The sequence below is a fragment of the Branchiostoma lanceolatum genome, chromosome 6 (assembly GCF_035083965.1).
Source record: "Branchiostoma lanceolatum isolate klBraLanc5 chromosome 6, klBraLanc5.hap2, whole genome shotgun sequence".
NCBI classification, from domain to species: domain Eukaryota; kingdom Metazoa; phylum Chordata; class Leptocardii; order Amphioxiformes; family Branchiostomatidae; genus Branchiostoma; species Branchiostoma lanceolatum.
Window position 1 is genome coordinate 17,449,051 of NC_089727.1, and position 17,238 is coordinate 17,466,288.

Genomic DNA, 17,238 nt, shown 5'->3' on the forward strand with positions numbered 1-17,238 from the left:
GGTAACTGTCCTGAGTAGGGGCCTCAGAATTTTCAGTCTGCAACTGACATGCTTCCTGCAGTTCCAACAAAATCCACCAGGGGGCCCAAATGTACAACTTATTCTCGACCAACCAACGGTTGTGACTATAGCTTATCCAGAACATGAGATATCAAAACTGGAAATTCTGCTAGTCAGCGCCACAGAAAGCCACCAGGTTTTACCAAGTCATACCCACATAGCGAGTATCACACAGATACACACACACACACACACACACACACACACACACACACACACACACACACACACACACACACAAGGCATACCCACATAGCGAGTATCACACAGATACACACACACACACACACACACACACACACACAAATGCTGACAAAACATAACCTTCTTGGCAATAGCAATGAGAATCCATGAGTAATGATAAACTGTACTAACATAGAATAGAGATCAGCCTGCTCCGGTGAATAGCGATGTCCCCGCAGGGCCTCCGGGCAGATGTTTGGATGAGTTCCCACAGCATCTTTTCTGATCTTGAAGTGTCCAAGAGGTCGCCGGCACTTGATGGCCAAACCAAAGTCTGTTGATTGAAAGAAGAGTTTGAAATGTAAATATCAATGTATCAAAGTAAATATTGTTGAACATCATACCTACTGAGAATCTACAATGTAATTCAATATCAAAAATTGATGATTGCATAGTGACAAATTTACATGCAGAAAATAGGGAATGATTCAATGTGAAGTTACTGTAGGAATGACAATGGTGTGGTAAAATATAGAGATAATTGTATCCATTGTAACCATTAATAAAAACACTAAACCCTGCACATTTCAATGATATACAACCTTGCAGTTTTAAAATTTTGTTGTGATAATATTTCTTCAAATATTAGATAACTTCTTCAGAGTTGTTAGGTATTAGACTTTTAATAGTTAATTTGTCGTGTTTGCCACACAGTGTAACTGTTCCAATCATAGCGCAATTGTTCTTCAATCAAACTTGTACTCAGTCTAGTGACTACCTCTACATAAGGACCACCCAGTCAATGAGGACACTTTAGAGAGGTGCATTCCAATTGACCAAACATTGGGAACCCTGTCACTGAAATGTTTTAACAGTTTCTGTGACCGAAAAGGTTTCTAAATACTGTAATTCTTGTTTCTTTCACTTTATGTTCACTGTTTTCAGTCACCTCTGTACCGTGAACTTACATGTATCATCATCGTGAAAAACCTGTTGAGATTTTTTATGATTCCTTCACACATCCATTCCGTGAAGTTCAAATTCAGTGACAATGTTAATTTTCCTTACACCATGAAATTTTGCTACCGTGAAGATAAAGTGAATTACAGTAGCTCGATGTATGAATCTGCAATAGCTGTGCTCACATCTGAAGTGTTGAAGACAAGCTAGACACAATTTTTTCTTTCCGTTGATTGTGACATTTTCCTAACGACTTAGATGCCTCTGTCTAATTTTTTTAGATATATCCAAATGATCTGACTACACCTAAATCCCTACACCTGAACTCACCACAAATCTTCGGCGTCATAAACCTATCCAACAGAATGTTTTCGCACTTGATGTCTCTAAATGAGAAAAAGGAAAGCTGCTTCTTCAACAAAGGTAAAGAAAATAAAAGAAGCTATTGCTAAAAAGAATGTGGCATAACAAATATGAATCGAATGTTAAGAAACCATTCTAAGGTGCATAAAGCATTTAAAACTCCGTAAGACAAGGTATAACAAAGATAACACAATCAGGTAAAAAAAAAGATACATTTTCTAAAGAAAATGAAATGAAAATATTTGAACTAAATGGACTAATTGAAAAAAAGCAGCCAGGCATTATCATAAAGCAGTTCTGAAAGATTTCCTAACCATGTTATCGTCTCATTTATTTATTTTAATTCTCAACTGCAGAAAGGCTGGCCTACTTTATACTTTTAGTCTTGTTGAACAGTCTACTGTGTTTATATCAAAAGAGATTCCCTTCTTACCTGTGGTAGATCCCCTTACGATGTAGATACCGGAGCCCATTTATGATCTGTGAGAACAGCGCTCTTACAACTCCCTCCGGCAGTCCGGTGGTGCATGTGCAGTGTTGCCTGCTGAGACAGCAGCATGGCTTGTTCCGTTCCACGTAGTATGATAGGTCAAACCTCTCGGCCTTCGGGCAGACCAACACGACGATCAGCTGGTTGATCCAGACATCGTACAAATTCAGCTGTAATACATAACGAGGGAACAGTCAATGGTCATACTGATTCAACTTGCATGTTCTGTTTGACTTTTCTTGACTTTTCTTGGGTACCGAAAAGTACATGGTGACGTTCATAGTTAACCTAATTTTCTGATATTGCGGTTCATCTGTCTTTGTTAGTAATAAGACACAACTGTTCAATTTAAATGTATTTTAGCAAAGCTACTCTCATTGGCTATTAGTGTAGGTTTGGCTGTCCTCCTGATAGTCTGTATTTAGTACCGAACAGCGAGGTTTGGTTGTCCCCCTTCTAGGCTGTACTTTGTCACTGAAATGTGAAGTTTAGTTGTCCCCCTGCTAGGTTGTCCTTGGCACTGAACAGTGAGGCTTGGTTGTCATCCTGCTAGGCTGTCCTTGGCACTGAACAGTGAGGCTTGGTTGTCATCCTGCTAGTCTGTCCTTGGCACTGAACAGTGAGGTTTGGTTGTCACCCTGCTAGGTTGTCCTTGGTACTGAACAGTGAGATTTGGTAAGTCATCCTGATAGGCTGTCCTTGGCACTGGACAGTGGGGTTTGATTATCATCCTGCTAGGCTGTCCTTGGCACTGAACAGCGAGGTTTGGTTGTCACCCTGCTAGGTTGTCCTTGGCATTGAACAGTGAGGTTTGGTTGCCATCCTGCTAGGCTGTCCTTGGCACTGAATAGTAAGGTTTGATTGTCATCCTGCTAGGCTGTCCTTGGCACTGAACAGTGAGATTTGGTTGTCATCCTGATAGGCTGTCCTTGGCACTGGACAGTGGGGTTTGATTATCATCCTGCTAGGCTGTCCTTGGCACTGAACAGTGAAGTTTGGTTATCATCCTGATAGGCTGTCCTTGGCACTGAACAGTGAGGTTTTTTGTGACCCTACTAGGCTGTCCTTGGTACTGAACAGTGAGGTTTGGTTGTCATCCTACTAGGCTGTCCTTGGCACTGAACAGTGAGGTTTGATTGTCATCCTGATAGGCTATCCTTGGCACTGAACAGTGAGGTTTGGTTGCCCTCCAGCAAGGCTCTATTTGGTACTAGCAATTTGCACAAATGGCTTTAATCTACATCAAGACATGTGTTTAAATCAACAATGACAGAACATAGAGATGACACAGAAGAACTCACAAGATTGACGTGTGGTTTGGTCCTGGTCCTCTCTAGGACCTTCATCTCTGCCTTTATGGAGGACATCTGAGACTCGTCTTTGATAGTTTTCCCTTCGAGCATAAAACTATGCTGGATGATCTTAAAAGCCACCTGTAAAAGGGGGGGAGGGGCATAGTTATTCAAGAGTAGTCAGGTGAGTATCTATTCCTTTATAAAATACAAAACAAATCAAGCAACTGTTTAAGTGAATAGATTTCCCAGTGAGACCATCGATGCATATGCTGATTGCTAAAACTTTTTAAAAAATGAAACTTTCATAAGAATCAGAGTGAAAAAATTCCTCCTCCATATAAAGCACAACTTGTATTTCTGAAGCAACACTTTAAAACATAACATCAACATCAATTGAATAATGGCAGAAGGTAACATTGTTCACTGTGTCTAAAGGCACTGTAGTTATTGGAAGGTGGGGCCCATGCCTACTTCCAATGCCTTCACCTCTCCGACATAAGTCAGGTACCTTTCCCAAGGACACAATGCCTAACAGGGAATGCCGGGAATGGAAATCATAACCTTTCAACCCCATGTACTCTCCAAACTTGTATTCACCTTATTGTGTCCGTTGTGGACGGCAGCGTCCATAACCTCCTTATGGCGCACAAGGCGTTTTGCTCCGACCGAGCCGAACAATACCAAGCCGAAACCCCCTCGGAGGTGCCCCTCAGACAGGTTTACTCTGTAACCTCTTTCATCTGCTGCAGCTTGAAGGTCGTTCAGCATCCATCGTGGAATGCCTTCCTCTGCACAAAATAAAACATATGAAATACACAATAAAGTGAGGAGAAGGAGGAGAATTCACTTAGATAATTATTCAATTTAATCCAATTTGTAGCAACATTCAGATAATGAATATAATGTATTGGTAAACTATTCTTTTCTTGTGCCCTGTGTACTTAAACCTGTGGGTATTACATGTATATGAGTATGTAATACATTCCTTCATTAGACATATATGTCAAATATTCAACCTTGCCATCCATATTCCTTACAATTACTGCATAAAAGTCTGTATGAATATTCAGAATCACAATAAGTCTAAGTTCAGTTGCTAGGATCATATACCCCAAATACACAAAGTCACAGTAGGCTATTAAATTTTTATATCTTCACTTCAACTTGTAAGAATGTTTCAATCTGTCTTGCATCAAGATCTCTCTCGTTTTCCCAAAATCAAACAGACGAGTCATAATCTCTGTCAGGTACTAATTATCTGGAGAGGACAAGTGGTTAAAAAGTCTCTATGCATAGTTAAACCTGCCCAAGAAGACCACTCAGGAGAGCAAGGAACTCTGGTGGTCTATGTGGACAGGTGTTCACTGTAGACAATATTCTTACTGATCGTGACAAAATTATCTAAGGGGCCACACTGGCAAGGTGGTACATTGTATAGAGGTGGTGACGTGTACAGGTTTGACTGTACATCACATTAAGCGCACTTAACTGGAATGAAGAGCTTGTATGCTCTTATAAGAACTATAAGTTAAGTTCACCGTTTGATTGATAAGCATAAAGCCCTTCTATGACTGAATCTAAACAATATTCTGTAGTAAAGTTGTACTCACTCTTTGCTGGCAGCTTGTCAGCAGGGGGTCCTGTAAAGGATAAAATAATTTAGTAAATGATAGATAATTGTGCTTACAGAGAGGTTCTGTGTTCTCTTACAGTCGAAAATGTTTGACAAAAACTTTCTAACTTCTTTGTGTAACTCCTAAAATAAAGGGTGCGCAAAATCTGTGAGTGAGATATAGTGGACTCAATGGCAACCCAGAATAAGTAGTTTTTGAGCAAGCTAAGGTCTGTAACATCATTAGGCCACAGCAAGTAAATTTTACAGATGGTATCCCCTGCATAGTCAAAATCTGATGTGAGAGCAGTACTGGCTATATATTGGACCATAAAGAACATAGTAAACACATTTCAGCAATTGTAACAGAAAACCTAAAAGCTATAAAAAGGCAACTAAGCAACTGTTAGATCAATTATTGTCATCAAATCAGAGAAAGTCGACGTACATGTATATGGTGCCAGGGTGCTGAGAATCAATTATCAATACATACTTTTTTCTAGAGAAAAGTGTGAAGAGAAATAGATATTACTATATACATTAATGCAGTACAGCTTCCAGGGCTGAAGCACACAAAGAAACACACAAAGAAACACGCCAACTTAATACAGAAAAGCACCTCCGGGTAATACTATGCTTTTAAAGTGGTATAAAGCTGATTCTGAAATATCAAATGACACCAAAATTGAACTCATCAGCTATACATGTGATATCTACATGTATAGCTTGACAATCAAAAGAAATGATGTGATAGTTCAAATTTATTCATGCAAGCTCACATGAATAAGGAGGAGAGACCTCTGACCTGGGAGAACTGCTAAAACATGCAGGCAAACTTAAGCTGCAGTAGATATTAAAGGGACACCAAAGCAAGAGACTAAAAAATCAGACTGAGTGTACTGAATTACAAAACACAAGGAAATCTGGTAACAAGTCTTAGATTCTAACAACATAATCACCAGCACTATTCAACATGATTGAATAAGGTCCCAAGATAGCATTGAATATAACGTTACATGTAGCTAAATCTAATAAAGAATGATATCACATAATTACTATGTACTGAAATATACAATGTTTTCACCATAGACAATTTGCAAGCAGACAAGACTAAAAAACCGAGGAGTGTTGCAAGGGTTTAACCAAATTGCCTTTAAGCAACAAGGGGTAAGATAAATTGATAAACATTTTTAGGTACCCCCTCCCATAATTTGTCTAGTTTTGTAACACAAAAGTTCATTTGTGTTGGTACTTGGTGTTGTAAAGAAGGATTCAACTTTGATCCAAAAAAATTTTTAGCACTAATACCATTAACACACAATAAAACTAGATTTAAAAGTTAATACAATCATTATGACATCTCAGTAGACTAAATATTCATATACAAGCAATCACAAAAATGTCACAGTGATGCAGTTACTTTATATAGGCAGGCTCAAAACAGGTAAAAGGTAAAAGATTCACATGTTGATTGATCGTTTGATCTGCTAATTCAGATGCTTATCAATAATCTAATACACTAATATCATTTTGCCTACAAGTCGTTAGATACCCCAGATGTAAACAATAAGAGTGACCGCTTCCATACAGCATAGCTATTGGCAAGAAGTTCATGTCAATAATGAAAGAAAAAAATTCCTATTGCTAGAATGCACAGTAATTTGAATAAATCAGTATGGAGTTGATAATATATAACGTTACATCAATATAATGATTGGCTTCAAATGCTCAACTGGCAGAAAGTGGCCTATAGTTTAAGAGGTCTGGGTTCTAATCCTTGTTGGGACATTTTTCTTCAATATCCTTTCATTAAAAGTCTTACTCAGTGATGTCTCACCCAATAAGTCTTTACTTTTGCACCATTTTACAAGCTCATTCCTAGGGTTAGGGTTATACAAGGAGTAAGGGTTGACAGGATCATGGTAGAAAATTCCTACTGAGTGGAACATACTGTCTTATCTAAAAGGAACATCCTGTCAATATTGCCTAAAACTCTTATTGACATGAACATGCTGTAAATAGTACAAACATTATTCTCAAAAGATACTTATCTGTGTGCCTACAATCAAAAATCCTGTCAATGGCATGAAAAATAAGTTATTGAGAGAAAATTATACAATAAACTCTTATTGACAGGAACATCTTGTGAACAGAAAAAAAATCTGCTTTATAGGAGCATTCTGTCAATAGTGCCTGATTAAAAAAACATGTCAATGGCGTGAAGACATTTTTATTCACAGGAAAATCCTGTCAATGATACAAAATATTCTTATTGACAGGAGCATCCTTTCAATAGGCATAAATGCTTATTAACAGGAGAATCTTGTCAACAGTCTATAATACAAACTCCTGTCAAAGGTGTGAAAATACTGTCAAAGAATAGTAGAAAAAAAATCTTAATGAAAGAAACATTCTGTGAATACTGACTTATAATTCTAATTCAAGCAACATCCTTTCTATGGTGTAAAAAAATGTTACTAACTGAGACATCGTGCAAACAGTACAAAAATCCTTATCAATGCCCTGTCAATAGTACACAAAAAATTTATTGACACAGACTGGAAAATCTTGTCAATAGCCTCAACATATAATGTATCAGACGGTAATGGCAGGATGATCTAAACACAATTGTATGTTGCAACACTGATATTGTTAGCATTACCATCGTTGTTTATCAGTCAAAGTATAAAATAGATTGTAAAAATCCCTACCTGTTGGGGTGGAAGACTCAGGGTGGTCAGACGGGTCGGTATCAGACTCTGTAAATGAATACAGAGATCCTGCAGAACTCAAAGAGGTCCCCCAGGTCAGTGATGACGTTTGGGAGATGGAAAGAGTGGGGCTGTCCGTCTCCTCTGGTCCTGTCACCTGTTGGTCGGATACCAGGATGTTGTCTAAGGTGTCATCAGTCTCATCTCCAGGATCAGGATCGGGGTTGGTGTCATCTCCGCGATCTAACAGCGCGGCGGGGCTCTGAAGACAATTTTCTTCACCAGTGTCGCCTCCACCGGGGAAACTCGGCCACGGGACTGGACTGATTTTTCCACTGTCCGGACTGGACCGCTCTTTCCACAAACCTCCGGGAAGATCAGCGACCAAGAATCTCAAGTCCTCGCCTTTGTCGGCGTTGAACAGCCATGATGTAAACATTCCCATCCGAGGGGTCTTGTAGTCGCCGTTCTTCGTGACCTCTAAACCGATTTTTTGTCTAAAAACGAGCCAATCGGTAAAGAAATGGCTCGAACGCCATACTCGGCGTTTGGCGTGAGCATTATGATAAATGTCACACGTAACATTGCGAATATTTGCAGTAGACATCGTCATCTTTCCTAACGAAAGCAATAAACCTTTCAGTAAAGATGAAGCAAGTGTATCTGTCAACTTGTTTTCGCGTTCTAGTGACTACGCGTGTGTCACAATAGTTCTATTGTTCCATTGTTCCATGTTCCATTGTTCCATGGCCGTTAGCTTCGTGATTGGTCCACAGTTTCGGCGCTCTCGTCCTCAGAGTTCACTCTACAGTATCCTGGACACAAGAGCTAGTTTGCTATCAGCTGCGCAGCTGCGCGACTATTTGAAATATTGTATCTGGGGTCAAGGTATAGGGTAAATGATTTATCTGAATTCATTTTACGTGACTTACAGCCAAGCAGGCGGTTTTATAACAGGTATCACACCCAAGAAAGGCCACATGGTTCGTCTATGGTATGGATGTAATGTTCAGCACCAAGGACAGGTCTGATTGTAACGTTATGCAATGTAGATGCAATGTTTAATGTTTATATTCACAGAGGTCTATGTTATCTGACTGGTGTCGTAAGTCTTGATAAAAAAACAACTATGTCGTTGAATGTCGTTATTGCATGTCTACAACCTATCGCTAGGAGTCTTTGATACATATAAAACCCACTTATAGACTAGAGCTGGAATTTCAATTAGGCACCTTAAGAATACTTTTAACAAGTTAAAACTGGCCAAATACGAGACAGGTACGAATTTAAAAGATACTAATCTAAAAGAAGTAAAGTATGGATTATTTCAGATTGTCGAAGTACATTTAACATGACTTTGAAATTCCGATAACATCTGTGAAGACCACGTAATCATAAATCATCCTACACCTCAAATGTAAATAGCAAACGGCATGTTTTCATAACATGTTTTGGTCACAAATTTTATGCTTCGGATATGTTTCATGCTGTTCGCAAGCTATGTAATGTTATTATTTTAATCACAGCATAAATAATAATTAAACGTCCCTGTACATTAAGGCGTCTTCCTTTTCCCTTCGCCGAGAAGGTTATGCAGAGGGTAGCGTTTGTGTGTGTGTTTGTTTGTTTGTAACAAACAGCATAACTCTAGAAGGCTTGCATGGATTGTCTTGATATTTAGCAGGTTGGTAGATCTTGATGAGACATGGAAATGATGAAATTTTGGGTCCCCTAGCGGCTTGTTACCTTTGATTCGAGCAACATATATAAGACTATGATCTAGACAAAACGTCACCTCTCCCTCCCCTTTCGTCTGCGAATGGATCATTCCAAAAGCCGGGGAATCCCCCTTCCCAGACGCCCCGCCCTACAGGTGAGGTCACACCTGGAGACTTCCGCATTCGTAGTGCCAGTCGTGAGATGGAATTGCTGGCTACTTTTACCTACAACCTGAGGGTGAAAGGTGTTTTTTGTCTGTAATGAGGCCGCTATTCCTTCACTCTTAGCTGTACTGAAGACAACACAGATCTGAGAAGACTGAATAGGTATGTATGTGTTGAGTATATGTCGCAACGTGAGCAATTTAGAACAATGCTCTAACATTGATACTATCCAGTCTAAACAAGAGTGGTGTTTAAAAAACACACCGGCGACGTGAGAAAATCATAATTATGCAAATCGGGCTAATTTACATAATTTATGTGGAGATTCAACATACCCGATAGGACTCTCAAACTCGCGTCATATGTTTTTGGAATTGTGTGGTATATCGATAGATGTCAATTATGCAAAGTAAGACCTAATTTGCATAATTGATCAGAAATACTGTAATTCCATATTGGTAATTGATAGGCATTTCATACTTGCAAAACTAGGAGGTTATGCGAATATGAGCACTTTTATATCTCCAAAGGGAAATCCCTACCGTAATCAAAAAAGAAATGTGGTCCTAATTAGCATAATGCAAATTCCGTTGTATTCACCTGTTCTGAATGTACCTTCAGTATGACATCCCTAGCATTTTCCATAAGAGAATGAAGTTTCTGTATACGATATGCAACTGATGTCCTCATCAGCATAACACACATCCCATTGTATTTACCTTTCCTACAGCTGCCTACACCTCCAATATGACATACGTAGCATTTATCATGAGGGAAATATCAAGTTTCTGCATATACTATGAAAATCAGACCCTCGTTAGTATAATTCACATTCCTTTGTATTCAACTGTCCTACAGCTACCTACCTACCTCCAATATAACACCCTTAGCGCTATAGTATTTACTGTAAAGGGAATAATAGAGCTACCATCCTACATCTACCTAGTTTATGTTCAGAAGGAGAAAGAAGAACATGCCAGCAAAAGCAATAAATTTCCCCCATACCCAATGGATGGTATACGGGGGGGAAGCAAGAGGGCCTCATTTATATAACTTCTGAGGGAATTCTACAAGAGCCTTGTTTGCAAGGATTAGACCTTCGTACTACTTTGAAAAACTTGTGCTATTCAGTACCAAAAATCATAATTACAATTGATATGATTTATGCAAAATAGGGCCTGATTTGCAAAAGCAATTAGAAACGCGAGGGAGAGGCAGACCAAGAGGCTGACAGGCTGGTAAAATCACGCTAGGGTGATGCAAAATGTAATAAGGAATAGACCCTGGATGGGCTCGTCGCTAACTAGATGTACGCTGTATCCTCCAGTTGCTTACAATCCGAACTGACTGGGTTGGACTTAATCAAAAACTTTCTTTGTACTATCAGAAGTCCTGTACAGGGCTGAACCAACATTTCACTGGCCTGAAGTTTACAATAAAATCTAGACAAACTTGTAGACTTGGGGCTGTAAATGTCTCCATCAATGAGGGTGTACATGTTGGCCAGAAGTAAGGTACACGCTTTCAATGCAAGCACCAGAGGATATTTGAATCAAGGACATTATATAGGAATGTCCTTGTTTGAATGTTTGTTTTCAAGTCTATTCATTGAAGAGTTGATTTATTCATTTTTTTTACATTAATCCGCTAAATAATTACCTTGAGAAGAAGAAGAATTACCTTGTGCACGCGTTTGAACTTCGCGCCCTCCTCACTTAGCACTTGGGAGGTAGAGTTAATCCTGGAACCGAGAACGTAGCTCTGCACAAACAACCCTGGGTACGAGATGACAGCTGTTTTTCCGGAGCCGAAGACCACCCGTGCTTCCGTTACACAACTTGCGGCACAGGATAACGTGCACGCACTGTAATGGGACAACCATCCTGATTCAGCTGGGATTTAACGTCTCTTACCCAAAGTCAAAGACAGCATAGACTTCGATACATTTTTCGTCTCCCGACCAGACAGCTTCAAGAGTTCCCGTGTGCAACCTCGATTCGACTCTCCGGCCACGGCCGATTCCAGCACCCCCCACTATTCCTTGCGGTGAGTCGTTCTTCCTTCCATTGTTGTATTTATTGCCAAAAAAATACGTCGAAAATACCCCGAATCTTTAATACCTCTCTTGGAGAGTACCCACACGCAGTTAGCGTGTTTCGGCCTGGTTGTTGACATGAAAGACATGAAAGAACACGCACATTCCAATTTACTTAGAAAATTTTCGTCCTACGCCACATGCGTTGGTATTATAGTTTGTTGTACATCACAATAAATGGTTGTAAACAATTCCCGCCAAACACAGGCTTAAGCATGTGTTATTGCTCCTCGACTTTGGAAGCAAAAAGCGTTTCAATCAGACTTATAATTTGTAAAGCTCCCGATGGTCGCTGTCTCGACAGTTGCCATGGCAACAAAACTATCTGTCTCCATCAGGGTGGTCTCAGGCCGTGTCGCTAATCCTTTCACACCTCGGAGTACAATACCCAGCCGGGATGGCTTCTGCTCAAGATACAGTTTGTTATCCGTTAATTAAAATAATGCTACTACTTCAACAGACAATACGTTTGGTAGTGTTTTGTTCTTTTGGTTTTGACAATGTACCGTCGGTTATACCTTTAATGTCATTGTCAATTACACCGTTACGGACAAGTGTAACGTATGTTTTGACAGTGTTTCGTTTGTTTATATAACATTAGTAGTATCATGTAGTGACGACGAAATATCGTGTTATAATTCTTCCACTGGGTGACACGTTGGAATTCGACGTCAAGTCCATAACTAGTTATTTAGCGGTTGTTACATGAACAGCACTTGTTTGAGGGCTCTTAAAAACGGTGAGGAACAGCTAGACTTTCGACATGTGTGGCTCATATAGTATTGTCTCTTGTTTGAGCCCGCATAGCAACAAGGTTCACACAAAATCTGACCAATGACTGTCCTCCTCCCCCTAGTTGGAATTCGACGCCAAGCCCACTGCAACAGTCCGGATTCACACATTGAGGCCGTGTTGTCATCCAGCCGTCTCTGCGCGTGGGAACGGAAAGTAGACCGTCCAGCTAGCTTCACTCATCTGTTGCAGGTATAACCTTACGAGTGAGCTAAATTGAGGCGTGTTTACCCGTAAATATGCTTGAGAGTAACTCTTTTACTTTGGTAGAAATTAATGCGTGTTTTGAGATCGTGTTTTCCGGCATGACTTAGAAATGCCAAGTCCTGAAGAACTGTGAACTTCTTGACGTAACTCATTTAATATTAATGTGTATCTTGGATAATTCGAGTACAGTGTGCCAAATTCCCGTCACGTTTGAGGAACGTAACTTCTTTGTTTGTGTAGATATCAATTTATTCTGATCTTGTATAGAAATAGGTCAACGTCAGTGCCCGAAGTATCCTGTGATCCTCCAGTTCCTCTAGTCCATAGTTATTTAGCGTTTGTTATATGAACGGCACTTGTTTTAAGGCTCTTGAAAACAGGGACCTCTGAACGCTACGTAAGTAAAGACATACTTTCGACATGTGTGGTTCATACAGTATTGTCTCCTGTTTTGAACCCGCATAGCAACAAAGTTCACGCCAAACCTGTCCAATGACCGCCCTTCTCTCCCTCTATAGTTGATTTGATTTGACCAAGGAGGTTTTTATTTGACTATAGTTATTCCAACTATTTGGAATTCGACGCCAAGCCCACTGCGCAAGTCAGGATTTACACATTGTGGCCGTGTTTCTTCTGTTGTGTTTATCTATGACGAGGTATTATATGTTACTAGAACACCTAACCACTGACAACTCGTTCGACCGTGTGTGGTTTGTTTATATGTTCGTCTGCCCAAGGAGGTTTTGATTTTAAACCTCCTTGTTCTGCCATATTGTGCATCCCCGGAGTTCACCGTGTTGTTAATCATTTCACACCTCGGAGCACAATACAATACACAACCGGGATCATTTCTGCTCTAATTGCAGTACAGCTACTTCCGTTATAGTATTCTCACTGTGTGGCACGTTTTTGTTTATGTTTTTTTACTAAGTTATCACGATGTTATACCTAATCTCTGACAGTTCGTTCGCCCCCTTCCTTAATACCCAACCTACTTAACCAATTTCTACAAATTCTACAGTGTGTTTTCTGGTTGGTCTGTATTGGCAAGAAACACAAAAGAAGAGTACTACAATATTACAATATTAATTTTTCGTTATTTGTGTTTTTCTACAGCAGTCCCTGTATTTACAAAAAAGATTCTGCGACATAGATACTGTGACGACCATCCAAATGGCGACTTAGTCCACGTAGAACACATGCAGCCGCCCAACGATGATGGAAAATTTATTTGGGTAATTTTGGAATAATCCATTATTGAGATCATTAGTTGATTTATAAGTGTCCAAAGAGTTTTGAAGATTTCATAATTTGACGATTTTTGCAGACTAGAATATCTTTAGGGATAGGATGACTGCCATAGCTTCTTTGAAAACAGTTAAACTCAAGGACATTATATAGGAAATGCCCTTGGCTACCTACAATGTATTATCTCATAGTTAGGCATCCTTAGAATGATGACCGTGTGAAATATGCCTGCCATGTTTTGGGGTAGAAATCAGATCAAACCGCCGTGGTCGTCAGGGCTCCACCGACTGTGTTCCCACTTTATACCTGCACAGGCGGACCACACGGAACGGAAGCGATGACGACGAGATGTTCCAGCCGCCCGTGTGATGTCCCGTCACACCCCACACAGAGGGGTGAAGTCGGCCGATACAGATCTTCTACTGGATGCCGGTGAGACGAGCTGCATCACTATGAGAAGCCGGAATAGACGCCCGTGCATCCATAACGTCGGGACCGAGGGGAGCCAAACAACAAACGTCGTAGATAGGAAGAAGGGAACGGGATGGAACCAGATCTGCAGCAGAGACACCATATGCATGTGCAGCCAATATCGCGCTGCTGCAACCGCTACTACAACCAGACAAAACCTGACGCCTGTTAGAATATTCGGGACTGACTTGAACTTGTTTATACAACGGATATATATTGTCTATTCCATAATGTATTTTAGTGTGTGTATATAGTAGTGATCTATTCTATATGTATATCGAAATCGTACATAAGGTAATTACGGCCGATGACGGTTCTAATAAACCGAAGGTGGATGTAACCTGACTAAATCGCGCTCCTAGCGGCCGGCCCGACGGCTACCGCCTCCAGGGGAGAGGGTCATTAACCTCCGCCAGCTAGGGAGAGAATTGAACTGCGGAGTTAGCAGAGAATTGTTAAGAGGTCCGTCTTCGACGACAGAATATAGAAACATTTTTCTACGGCAAGTGAGTTCAATCCAGGAAGGGGTAGAGAACCTCAGTTGAGACTGATTTTGGCATACTATTAGCCAGTTTTATGACGTAGTCATAGTCAGTCCGTCTTAAAAGTCTCCCGTGCCCAGTGTACGGAAAGCCTTGTCTCTGTGTCATTTCTTTATCCTTACTATGTTAGTCTTCAAAGTTAAGCTGCATTTAAAAGAACTCGGATTTATCCATGGGTTACTTGTCAAGCATATCATTCTTATTGAAATTAGGAAAGCACAAAGCTTCTAAGAAAAAAATCAATCAAAAGCAGTGACATATTTGTCTTCTTTGCAAAAATCCCGACATCTTTGAAACGTCTGACTTATTTACCTTTCAAAATCAAACTTTACTCAATCAAAAAAATGAGCCTGTCCAAGCATGTCATCCATGATTACAAAATCAAAAACTTTTAGGACATTGAGAAACAGCAGTGATATATGGGTCTAAATCTTTTTGCAACATCCAGAAACTTTATTTCAAACATCGAATAACAGCTGTAAAAGTGTATACAAACCAGCACCTTTTCTATGCCCTAAGCAATAGAATTCGTCTCTGCTATATAAAACGCCATACCAGCAAGGCGTTGCCAAAAAGTAATTCCCTAGGGAATGCGTTCGCGAAAATCCTAGAATATTTGGCAAACCGAAAGCAGTACTATACAATAGGCTCCTCCCCTGAGGCGTCGCCAAAAAAGCAATATTGAACGTATGAGGGACAGATATACATGCACTATCTAGAGACAACTGAAGGTAATGTTATTCTAAAAGCAAAATTTGGAGAAAAACATTAATGTGTGAGTGTGTATCCTTATTCTGACGTATATTCGTCTACTGATAGGTGGGTCTGGCGAGGATATAGGTGCGAAATCCGCGAAGTTGAAGACCTATCGAACAGGCGCATGGCTGATCATATGTTGCTGCCGCTAGCCAAATGTATACATGATAGAAATTTTCCATTTGAGAGGCTAAAGCTGGCTAAGAATCTAACGTGATTGGTAATAAAAATTCACCTGTCACCCAAGATTTTTGAAATGAATTATTTTCATTTTTAGATAGGACAGTCATTCTTCTGAAACAACTGCAGTAATGTGGTGTGCGGAAGAGGAAGAGGGGTATGTTTCTGAACTACTATATCGAAGTCGCGGTTACGAAATGATATGGATTATGAGCTGAGATTTTATCTAATAAGACACTGCTGCTGCTAAATACAGCTTAGTTAAGTTAATTAGGTAATTGACTAATCTCAGAGGAAAACTGAGTTCAGATAGTTCAGGCAGAAACTGCCACGTCATTTGGGGTAATTCCACGGACAGGGGAATCCCTTGGCAGGTTTGTAACTCCACACATACTGACCCCAGCCATATCCGGTTTAGCTCTGAGTCAGGTAAGACATTCCCATCGTTTGCTGTATGTTAATGAGATTAATTAAGACAGTCTTCCTACGTCAGAACTGCAGGCCGAGCACACAAAGTTACTTGCACTACCTCACGGCCTTTTAATTACGAAGTCGGTGCGTGAACAGGAAGCAAACAGATCTTTTGAGCTTTCGCAGTCGCTTGGACAAAGCACGGCGGTGTCCATGACAGTGTTCTATTATCAGGGTACACGAAAATACATATGCTCAGTCTTGCATAGACGAGCAACTAGCAGGACTTTCAGGACTACACCTGCAAAAACAGGCCTTTGGATTCACGAATTTGTCTTATAATCTTCGCTCGTACATTTGATACCATGTTAATCAGAAATTGTTCTTTATGTCAGTGGCACTTAACCCACTAATAAGTAGATAGGATTCGAAAGAAGTATACATTTGTACAGGTTCTAATATTTTGGTATCCTTTTCTTAAGGAATATAACAAGACCTATCTACTGAAGGATCTACACAGGACACAGCACCCGAAGAAGCAGTGAACAAGCACCTGAAGAAGCAGTAGTGGCGGCCAAGAACCATTCATATGCTGTCTGCTTTAACTGTAATCTAAGGAGTTAGAGGCCTGAGCCGATGACATCTAAGTTAAGCAGGTAGACAGGTTACATGATATGTTTTCTAGTATTTGCGAAGCTTTAGTGTGTTATCTTTCACCTTTCAACTACCTGACAGATGACGTAATGTTGACACAAGCAATGTGACACTTGTTTTTGTTCCAGTCAGGCGCATCGAACTAACACGAAGTCCTGTGCCCGTGGATATAAGGACTTTTAGAGACCTCCGTTCGCATTGCACGATTTCACCATGTTAAGTGTCTGTAAGAAACTCCGTGAGGCGGACGCGAAGGGCAGGAGGTACGGACCAGCCCGTGCGGAGACAGGCTACCTCCGTGCCCTGGTGGATGCCGTAGCTGACA

General features: G+C 40.3%; 2 protein-coding genes and 1 long non-coding RNA gene across 3 annotated transcripts in view; 1 reads left to right on the top strand and 2 right to left on the bottom strand.

Annotated features, from left to right (window-relative positions):
- LOC136436928 (uncharacterized) overlaps positions 1-2,220 on the bottom strand; it is a 42,129-nt gene extending 39,909 nt beyond the window's left edge. The window contains exon 1 of the mRNA XM_066431333.1: positions 2,000-2,220. The gene's annotated coding sequence lies outside the window, so the exon portion shown is untranslated. The remainder of the gene's footprint in view (positions 1-1,999) is intronic.
- LOC136436927 (uncharacterized) overlaps positions 1-8,808 on the bottom strand; it is a 77,952-nt gene extending 69,144 nt beyond the window's left edge. Inside the window, exon 1 of the mRNA XM_066431331.1 lies at positions 7,675-8,808. Coding sequence (XP_066287428.1) covers positions 7,675-8,287 — 613 coding nt within the window. The 5' untranslated portion in view covers positions 8,288-8,808. The remainder of the gene's footprint in view (positions 1-7,674) is intronic.
- Positions 8,809-11,168: 2,360 nt separating this feature from the next.
- LOC136436930 (uncharacterized) lies at positions 11,169-15,572 on the top strand. Its single transcript, XR_010756112.1, has 3 exons — positions 11,169-12,636; positions 13,768-13,886; positions 14,214-15,572. It is a non-coding gene; the product is annotated as an uncharacterized lncRNA (long non-coding RNA).
- The last annotated feature ends 1,666 nt before the right edge of the window (positions 15,573-17,238 follow it).